At 29.2% G+C, this 10,959-nt stretch overlaps 3 protein-coding genes across 5 annotated transcripts; 1 reads left to right on the top strand and 2 right to left on the bottom strand.

Moving 5' to 3' along the window:
* Positions 1-2,991: 2,991 nt before the first annotated feature.
* LOC112679839 lies at positions 2,992-4,728 on the bottom strand. 3 transcript variants are annotated; one of them, XR_003148260.1, is made up of 3 exons: positions 4,142-4,728; positions 3,175-3,582; positions 2,992-3,102 (listed from the first exon to the last, which is right to left on the bottom strand). XR_003148260.1 is itself a non-coding variant. In XM_025549776.1 (2 exons), the coding sequence occupies exons 1-2, from the start codon at positions 4,462-4,464 to the stop codon at positions 3,564-3,566; spliced, it is 342 nt and encodes a 113-aa protein (XP_025405561.1). In that variant the 5' UTR covers positions 4,465-4,728; the 3' UTR covers positions 2,992-3,563. The 3 variants fall into 3 exon arrangements, 2 of the variants coding, with proteins under 2 accessions (XP_025405561.1, XP_025405552.1); XM_025549776.1 differs by having other exon boundaries at positions 2,992-3,582; XM_025549767.1 differs by lacking the exons at positions 2,992-3,102; positions 3,175-3,582 and adding an exon at positions 3,678-4,075.
* Positions 4,729-6,510: 1,782 nt separating this feature from the next.
* LOC112679349 (methyltransferase-like protein 23) lies at positions 6,511-8,164 on the top strand. Its single transcript, XM_025549127.1, has 3 exons — positions 6,511-7,253; positions 7,388-7,633; positions 7,705-8,164. Exons 1-3 carry the CDS (start codon positions 6,705-6,707, stop codon positions 8,059-8,061), a joined length of 1,152 nt encoding a protein of 383 aa, XP_025404912.1. The 5' UTR covers positions 6,511-6,704; the 3' UTR covers positions 8,062-8,164.
* Positions 8,165-8,438: 274 nt separating this feature from the next.
* LOC112679342 (ubiquitin thioesterase OTU1) lies at positions 8,439-10,422 on the bottom strand. Its single transcript, XM_025549115.1, has 3 exons — positions 9,936-10,422; positions 8,821-9,143; positions 8,439-8,749 (listed from the first exon to the last, which is right to left on the bottom strand). The coding sequence occupies exons 1-3, from the start codon at positions 10,327-10,329 to the stop codon at positions 8,534-8,536; spliced, it is 933 nt and encodes a 310-aa protein (XP_025404900.1). The 5' UTR covers positions 10,330-10,422; the 3' UTR covers positions 8,439-8,533.
* Between the last annotated feature and the right edge of the window lie 537 nt (positions 10,423-10,959).

Raw genomic sequence — 10,959 nt, 5'->3', positions numbered from 1 at the left:
AAGTCTAGATAAGTGTGGCTGTTAATTAAATATATTTATACTAATTATCTCCAAAAATAAAGTCTTTTTTTTTGCTTGAATAAAAATGTAGACGTGTTTTTTTATAATTAATTATACACATAATAAGTCATGGTGTTTTTAACCTTAAAATCTATATAATTACATAAATATAGACAAATATTTTATTATTTCTATTGAATAATATATTAGATAGATTATTATAATATAATATATTATTATTAGAAATATATAAATTATATACTATGTACCTAAGTTCTTAACACTTTGAAGATTGAACAAAGCCACGTGATTTGTATAATATTATCTTATGATAACTACCCATCATTTGTTCTTATCAGGGCCGGATCTATGGGGGGGGGGAAAGTCGGGGATTTATCCCCGGGCGTAAAATTTTAGAGGGTGTAATTTTCGTAATTATTAACAACTAATTTGATATTTTTAACTTCGTTAAATACTGATATTAGGTTAAAACTCAATAAGTACGATTGTATATTGATTATAAAAACACAATTTATTTGAGTATTTGTTTATTAATCTATGGATAGGGCGTAATTTTAACATTTTACCCAGGCGTAAAAATTCCTAGGTCCCTATTTCCATCTCTGGTTCTTATTATTGTAGAGGTAAAACCAACATGTCTAATGTACAAATCATATTTAAATGACAAGACTTATTAGAATATAAAATATACTAATAAAGGTAATTTGTACATTCTAGAGAAATATGTAGGTTGAACTAGATTGGCCTAGATTAGTAGTGATTTATTACGACCAGCAATAATTTATTAGTAAACCCGCCAAAGTATCAAATTAAATTGAAAAATTTGATTTTTGCCATTTCAAAAATATGTGCTATTTAAAAATAAAAAGATTATGTTGTACTTCTGAGACAATGATTCATCAACATTTAAAACATTCGAGAAAATGAAAAGTTTATTGATTTATTTTAAAATTATTTTAATATGTATTCAGAAAAAATTGTAACTTCTTTACAATTATAAATTATAGAACTTCAATTTAACAATTATTTAAAAACACAATTTCAATTTTATTCAAGCCTTGCAAATCTTGTCGAATTATACTCGTATTCAAATTTTTCTAAAGAAGATTTATCAAACGTTCGGCAGTTAGCAATCAAAATATCTTATAAATTTGAACAAAAATTATATTATTATTCATATTAAAAACAAATATATGTTTATACTTTATATTATTATCTTATTTATAACAATCTTCTTCTTCTTTTAGCTTTTACGGGCCATTTAGGTCCATTGCCGCTACGACCAACTGCCTCCATCTATCTCTATCATGAGCTAGTTCTTTTCCGTCGTTTACTCTAAATTTCGATGTATCTTTTATAATCCTGTCTTTCCAACGCTGTCTGGGTCGTCCCTTGGCCTTCTTATGTCCGGCTTCCAGCTACTGGCCAATCCTATTGAGCCTTCGGACCTCCACACATGCCCAGCCCATCCAAGTCTACTAAACTTAAGGACTCCAATTATATTTGTTTTACCATATAGTTCTTCTACTTCTCGGTTTTTTCTTAATTCGAAGTCCCCAAGAATGTTTCTTTTTGGCCCTAATAATTCTTCTAAGAACCTTTCGTTCAAACGTAGCTAGTCTATTTTTATCCGTCTTTACTGTTGCCCATGTGCCGTTAGCGTATAGTGCTACCGGTCTTATCAGAACTTTGTATAACGTTATTTTCGTTTTCCACGATAGTAGTTTTGAGTTGAGTAGGGGTACTAATCCAAAGTTTTATAAAAATCAGTATATAATAAATAATTAAATTTATCACTGTACATATATTAAAATGTGCTTACATTTTTTAATATTCTTTAATATTCTATTAAATTAAAAAAAAAAGTTGAAATTCTTGACCCACTAAGAATTTTTTTTTTTTTATGACCCTCGGTAATTATATACTATAATGCACTAGAAAATTTTTGAAAAAATTTGCTCTAAAATCTTAATAGTAGAACCATTGATTATGGATATTATACTATCTATAATCAATGGTAGAACGTAGATTGTGCAAAGCTAATACAAATTATCTAGACAGCCTATGTCAAAATAAACATAGAATAATCATAACATAATCTAAACTAAAATAAAAAAAGCTTTACCTACACTCTAGATCCTAGAGTTACTTTCAAAAAAAAATATATAGAGCACAGGTACCCTAAAATAATAATGAAATAATAAAATTGTTTATAGCGTATTTATAATGTATGAATAGTATACATTTATACATTTAGCTTTTTGGATACCTAGAAACCTAGTTATGAACTTACACTAGCAGTGAATTTAATTGACAATTTATGAAATATAATGAGAAAACATAAAATTTTCAAATAATAATAAATAGCTCAAAAAATGTCGAAATTAACTGAAAATTGTACCATCCATAGCGAACGGTGATAAAAGCATTCAGTCAACATTTCAAGTCCCTATAATCAATATCTACCTAGTGAGTTGTTTTGAAAAAATAAAATACATTTTGTCTGAAATATTGAAGTTTTTTTTGTCAGTTTTGGCAATTATGTGTCAAGAAAACTCTAGGGAATTTCGTAAAGTTACTCTTCTAAATCACTAGTTAGATAGTATTTCCTATCAGAAACCACTCATGATTGGATAAACTCTTCTGGTTAAAATCTTGTACACAGGCACAAAAAATTTAAAATTATTAAAAAAACACACAACCAATATCTTTATTCTATCTTCGTTTTTTAATTCAGAATCTAAAATTACTAAATATAATAAATTTTTAGTAAATAAATAGTTTTTTTGGCTGTCATATAGTATGCGGTCTACCGGTGAATTTACGAGTATAGTATGCGATTTACCGGCGATTTACGAATATTGTATATGGTCTACCGCAAATAAATAAATTAAAAATTATATCATAATATTAAAGTATAATTATTGTAGTAGTAATAGTAAAAAATTAATAATTAAAAATTAGTTTGTCAAAAAAATTGTTGTCAATGAGTATAAATAAATAAAATGTAATATGTTATACAAAAATGCATTAAATAAATCTGATTTATTTATGCCACGTCACCATGTTTCCATGAGATATCTGCAATAATATGTATCATTGTATTATACGTATTACGTTAAATTTATTTTACATAAATTATAATAATTTTACCTTGGAAGGAGATCAGGACTTGTACCACACATATTTTTAACTACTTTTAAAAGTGATGGTTTCCATAAACTTTCGATCCGTTGAGTGTGCGCTTGTGTAAGTGGATCAACAAAATTTTCGCTTTGGTTAACTGTATTATGCGTTCAACCATATTGGATGATCCCGTTATACGCTGGCCACCCATTAGAGTATTTAATAAAACTCAATACAACCCCTTTTTAATAATATCATGCAAAGTTTACTTGCCCCGCTTTTCGACAACAAAATATCGTTTCTCACTATTGTCGCATAATCCAAACACTCAAGGACCGTTCATTCGTCTACCATAATTTCTTTTTCCATTTTCAAGAGGGTCTTCATTTTCGTCTTCGATATTTTCACTCGGCAAATCAACAAGTCAATATCGACCTGTAACAACATAATGATGATTATATAAATGATTGTATAAATTATGATTTTTTTCTGGATCATCTTAACAAACATTCGTCGACTTATATGATAATATTAGGTCCTCCAAATTTATTACGTTTTTCAAACATTTTCACTGGTATATTCCAACACAAATTCATCCTGTCATATACAGTGTTGGACGATCTCCCAGTTAATGTCATAATTGTTTTATTGAATAAACCTTGAGTCCAGTAGAACACCAGTTCTAACTGTTGACTGAGGCTTAGTCCACTATTTAGACGACCATTTTTGTCAATAAAAGTCCAGAAAGCATTATCTTTCCTATAATAGCTGGCTCGGCTCAAGTATTTAAACAAACATGGGCGAAATTTAGTTTTTGCCGTCCCTTACGTGTAAATATTTTATCAATCATTTTTTTTATACATAAAAATTGTCCAGGAAAAATGCCGTTCTAGGCGTGGGCCTATGTCACCTATTCCTTGAGCCGGGCCTGTATAATAGTATACACAATTATGATTAAATAAGCTAAATGAATATAAGAAAATAATTTTCTTACCTTAAGCTTTGTGTTGTTTGACATTCCTTTCTCTTACAACGTAAAATTCTTCTTTCCTTACCCATCTCCTTGCGTAGGTATAAATTCATAGCACTTCCACACTTAATACATTCGGTATTTTCATTATTTGCCACAATATTTTTGCTAATTAAAAAATTTGTGGTTGATTCGTCACTACTAATAATTGAATAAAAATCTTTTTCCAACATACTAAATGTGTAAAATATAAATTGTGTTGCGCAATTAATGACGTACTGAGCTATTGAGCCCATACTTTTACAACATTTCGAAATATTGTTATCTGTGTATAAGGCAATAAACATAAAGTGTTGACCGAAGAAAAAGATTAAAGTGTATCTATTAAAAATAAACTTAAGCCTATGTAAAAAAAGGCAGGTAGACCGTATACTATATGACAACAGTTTTTTTACAATAAATTATTTTCTCGAATTATAAATAATGTCTTCAATAGGCTGTAACTTCCAAAATAATCGTCTGCGCCAATCTTCGTAAGTACCATCGTTTTCAGCGTTAAAAAATTTATAAGTTGACTTAAAAAAAATTCGAAATTTTGGGTGCTCCGTATAGTAGAAATATATCATTTATCCATAGAACCATTTTATGAATAGAAAAAATTGACTGTAAAATAATACACATACTTCTGTGGATTAACTAATTCTTGATAAACTAACCAATTTGTGTTTAAAACCCAACTAAATAATTTAATCCCATAGACCTTAACTAGGCATAACCTTAACTCTAGTATAAGGTTTATGTTTAATCCATTCATAGTTGAATAATTGTTCAGTTAATTCACCAAATTTTTTTCAATCAGAAGTAATAAAAACGTGAGTTTCCATTTTAAATTTAAATCATAAAATGGGGTTTAAGAAGTTTAATATTGCAATTTTACTATAACTTCATAATATAAAGTACAAAGTACATATTATGTAAACTCAAAACAAATATTATAAATGATATTCTAAAATTTCGTAATTTAAAATATTAATGATTGAATAATTGATAAGATTTGAAGTCGAAATCACAGATACATATTTAAAAATACAATTTTTATATATCTGAAATGAATGATGATAATGAACATAAACATATACTAGTATCCATAATTATCATTTATATATATATATCACGGTCTTAGAAGATATAGGTATCTATATATATTTTAAGCCCTTGATATATAATATTATATTCGTGAACATTAGAGTACGTACTTTAAATTATAGTTCTTAATGTTCATGATTATATTATTATATTATAGGTATGTCTATGATAATAAAATACTATAGCGCTGGTACGAAATTTAATGAGATCAATGATATCGGCGCAGTGACGCAACTAGGAGTATAATCCTCCCTCAAAATTTTTCTGAGATTTTTACAAATTCTATGTAGAAAAAAAAAATGGTTCATTTTGAACACGCGAAACGGCTGATTGATATGAAATATGAATATTATTCGTAATATGATAGATAAGAATATATTGTTAACAATAAATAATAATAACATGACGTTTTGTCACGGTCCAATCAACTTTAAAACATCAATAACCTTGCTACTACGATTTCTCGATAGTCGATTGTTTAATACTTTTTTTGTGGTATCACAATATGAAATATAAGTTAAACAGTTTAATTTGTAATTTAAATATTTTACTCATAATACTAACTTAATCTTACTTCCTTATCCCCACCAAACATCTGTTTATTTTTTCTAAATTCACAACCTCTTACCCCCCCCCCCCCCCGCGAAAACCTATCATAGCTGCGCCACTGGAACGGCGTATGGAGCTTGGACACTAGAGGTTTATTAGTTTTTATTTTTGGGCGGCACAAGGCCCGTAACCACTATCATTGACTAAATATATATGTATATTTAATCAATGTCACTATCAGCGGCGTACCTGTGGGGAGGGCAACAGAGACATTTGACCCCCCCCCCCCGAGAAGTTTTTTGATGCCATAATGCAAATTAATTATTTAACTTAAATAGTGTAAATTATAAATATTTTTAATTTTCACTGATTATAATCGTGTTTGATATCAAAAGTTTTTAATATCACTTATCAATGTAATATAAAATATCAATATTCGACCGAATTGGAATTAGGAGTGATGGTCACATATAGTCACTATTTTATAATGTGGTTATTATTGATATCAAGTGATCAATATGAGTTTTAAATATTTAGTAATAATTTATAATGAAGTTTCAGATTACATTATAACCATAAAAAATTGTACAATTAATTTATGCCCCCCCCCAAAAAGTGGTTCACAGGTATGCCACCGGCCACTATCAGTGTCCATTGTAACGCGCTCTGGTAATCTCTATCATGATACTTTTATCAACGTGAATCAATGTTTACGACGGTCGCCTGAAGATAAGCATTGTAAAGAACTTTTGTTTTTTTCAAAACACCGTGTTTTAATTTTGCTTCAAGAATAGAACGATTATTTACCTTCGAAAAATCAATTGAGAAAACGTTTTTTAGATACACGAAGTTGCTTACTATGAACTGAACCCGGGTTACAATTGTGATCATTATGAATTCAAATTTAACGCCATATTGCCAACCCGGACCGTCGACGTCGAAAAGTGATGATCAAAAACCACCAACGAATGTGGATGAACAAATCCATTTCCCTCCTTATCATTACGAAATGGTTGCAGCAGAACCTTCCACATCTTCCGGACAATCACTCACGTTTCCGTTGCCCTTGTCTGTCTGGTCGAACACCCCAAATTTTCCTACATACATGTCGATGGCTGTAAACGCTGAACAACCCTCATATATATATCCAACGACTTCGAGCTTAAGATTGCCATCTACTGAACAAATACCTCCAAATTGTTTGGATTGGACCATTAATCCTATTAAAGCTCCTCCTCCGCAGTTTAAAACCACATCAGAACCATTATTCACCTTAGGGTACAGTTCAACTATATCAGAAAATTGGATGGAGGGTGATAAAGGACTTCAGTATAGTATTAAAAATTTTATGTTTTCAACAAAAAGAATTAGAAATTCAAATGAAGCATGTAGTGCCAGCCAAATTCATCAGTATGACTCTTTGCTAATATCCATTCCCCAGGTATAATACCAGTTTTCATATTCTGTAAAAAAAATCTTATTGCTGTTTATGTAATTGTATAATCCAAACAATTTTTTATTTAAAAAATAATTCAATAAATGTAAAATATTATTATTACTATTTAAACTATACAGGCTCTAGAAGGAGATTATCATTATTATGTTTGGCCTGCTTCACCCGTGTTGGCATGGATAATATGGGAACATAGACTAGAATTACCGGGCAAAAGAATATTAGAAGTTGGATCCGGAACTTCTCTACCTGGTATAGTGGCAGCTAAATGTGGAGCTATTGTTACGTTAACTGATGACCCTTCTATACCCGGAACTATCAAGCACATTCAAAAATGTTGTTATATGAACAGCTTGTATCCTGAACAAGTAATTATTATAGAATTCATGCCATTTTTTAATAATTTAATTCATTTTTATAATCAATTGAATTTAACTAGATCAGAATACTTGGATTGCAATGGGGATACTTTTTCCGTGACCTTACAGAAAAAGTTGGATCATTTGATCTCATTATTGGATCAGATTGTTTTTATGAGCCAAATTTGTATGAGGACTTAATAGTTACTGTATCATATTTACTAGATCGAAATCCTTTGGCCAAGTTTATGACCACATATCATGAAAGAAACCCAGAATTTAGATTGGAAGAACTTGCTGCCAAATGGAAACTTAATTGTATACATAAATCTTTAGAAGATTTGGGACAAGACAATGAATTAGATATATATGAACTTATGAAAGGTAACGATATTCATTTAATAGAATTTACCAAAAAAAAAATGAAAAAAAAATGAAGCTCAATATTAGTTAATTTATATCAAAAGAAGTAATATACTGAACTGCATCCTACCTTTAGGTACAATTTATAAGAAACATATTAACATTTGTTTTTTAATGTAAAAAAAAAAATAATCATGTTTTAATAATTACATATTATACTGTTTTAATAAATATTTTATTTTTCCAAAAATATTTTGTATTGAAATTATAATTAATTTAAATCATAATAACATGCAAAAATGTAATCAAATTGAAAATCCAGTCTTTAATGCTAAATGTTAAAATGTACAATGTTTGAACATTGTTTACTAATATTTATTACCAAGATAACACAATATATTTTATTAAATCTATTAAACGTGAAATTAATTGCTTAAAAATTACCAAAAAATAACAACACCAAATCAAAATGTAATTTATGAACTAAAATGTAATAAAAGTTAAAAACAAATAGGTGAACGCTATTTAGTATTGCAAATAAATGTATTAATATTCATTGAAATTTGTATGAGCAGTCAATTTGGCATGTTCTTGTGCTTGCGATTGTCCAATCATAATACAACCACAATCCAGGCACTTTAAAGTAAATCGATTAACATCTGTATACTGTCTACTAGATTTAGCTTCATTAGCTAACATTTGAGCAGCTTCTAACATACGATCATCATTTGTTGGGTATAATGTTTGAATAACATCTCCAGGCTGAAATGAAAAATAATTAGTTTTTATAGGAGGTTAAATTAGTAAAAATAACAAAAATGAATGATACTAACAAGTAAATTAGAGGATTCCAAGTATAATGGATCATAATGAATACCATCATAAATGAGAAATGCTCGATGAGGATAGCTTTTGTCTTCGCCAAATTTACTAATAGAACCACTTTGAGTATCAATTACATCTATTTCTATACCATAAAAATTTGACAATATAGACACTTCAATAGCACCGCCCCACGAATTTGGATTTCTTATCCATTCGCAGTAGTCTGCATTTGATTTCCCAAGTACTGCATCACTAAAATATGCTTGGTCACTGTTTACTGCATTAGCTATTACTTCACGCATATAATTACCACTAGTCAAATCAATTTTACCTGAAAAATATTATCAAATATTTAATATTTATTAAAACAATAAAACCTTTTAATTTTCTCAAACCTAGATAAATAAATAAAATTTGTGACAGTTCATTGAATAATGATATATATATATATATATATATATATAATAATCATATATTATTCAATAATATTATAAATTTTATAATTTAAGTTTACTTGATATAATTGTAACTAAATTATTATTATTATCATTATAATTATTTTTTTTTTTTATTGGTGGGTGCCTGTAGCCATTGCCGATTATGTTAGTTTGGATTTAAATTTGTTGTGCAATTGTGCGTTTTAAAATAATTTAAATTTTAAGTTAAAAAGAATAAAAGATTTAAATTTAGTGATTTAAAATTCCAGGGACCAAACGTTCTATGGGTAGGTATAAATAAATCTATATAACTTCTGTAGACCAAATGTCCTATCTTAATAATAGACGGGGCGAAACGTCCTTTTACCATTTTACTATAAACATGTTCTATGGTAAAAACAAAGTACTGTAACATTTGTTGAGAATTAATATAGTCATTAGTTAAAAAAAGTAAGAGAACTATAATCTACAATTTTTAAATATTCTATATCATAAGCTCAAATACAATGATATATTCAAAGATTTAATAATATTGAAAAAAAAGATTCATAAAATAAAAATAACTATAGAGGTGTAGATTAGATAAACTGAGTGATATAACTAGTGTCTATATAGCAAGAAAATATCCTATTCCAAAAACTTGACAAAAATATAGTTAACAATTATGAATAACATATGACTATTACCTCCCAACACAAATCCCAAACTAGTGAACAAACAAGAATTATCAGCTGGTACAACTTTACGCAAGATCAATGGCAATCCGTCTCCAACCTCCTGCTCTGTGATATGCTTTAGAACTTTATTCTCGTTCTCCACTTTGCCTTGTTGAATATCAGTACCACTCGAGTTAACCTCAGCTATAATCGTATCACCAGACTTCAATCCTGCATCTTCGACTGTACCATCACACTTTTGAATTGGTTTCGGTGGAAAACCCAACAATATTTTAATGCTGGACACTGGTATGGCACTTAGTGCCGACACTTGCTCTATCAAATCCGATATTGCACAATTCAAAGGAACTGTCAACGGAAACGTCCCCGCACGGCATTTTAGCCGAATAACTATGTCCGACATTGGTCAACTACGTTTGTTACAGGACATTGTTTAATAATAGAAGAAAAATATTTATACAACAAGAAAACCTAAAACTGTCGATTAATGGTTAAACATCAAACATTAAAATATGGTATATTTAATGATAATTGACAAAAAGAAAGTTGAAAAACCTTTGGTAATTATGATAACGAGTACAGTGTGACCAAAATTTTTTTTTATATTACGTTACGAACGTTAGGAAATTTATAAATGATAAAAAAACTATTTCATAATCGAATAAAACAGCTGCTGAATATGGTACCTACCAGGGCCGGCGTTAGGGGAAGGCAACACGGGGCATTTATCCAGAGCCTCGCGCTTAAAATTTTCATTGAAAAATATTTTGTTCGGAAATCTCATATTTAACATATCATGTATGCACCAACGACGACCCGTACGGCACGCCGTACAGTATAGAAACCGGGACACAGGACATTTGTTTTATGGCATTTCTTAAATTTTATCAGTCATTACCCGATATTGCGTACAGCTGTCACAGAGTCTGATTACATGTTATCGCCTTTAATTTCGGCTTACCATAAAGTAAGATAGAGGCGGCGTTAGCTATCAAAATTGAAACCAATCTGTCGGTCATTGCCCCCATGAAGA

This window comes from Sipha flava, unplaced genomic scaffold, assembly GCF_003268045.1.
Source record: "Sipha flava isolate LNK unplaced genomic scaffold, YSA_version1 100_pilon_pilon, whole genome shotgun sequence".
NCBI classification, from domain to species: Eukaryota; Metazoa; Arthropoda; class Insecta; order Hemiptera; family Aphididae; genus Sipha; species Sipha flava.
The sequence above is the reverse complement of the archived record's forward strand: the minus strand, read 5'-3'. Positions and strand labels throughout refer to the sequence as shown.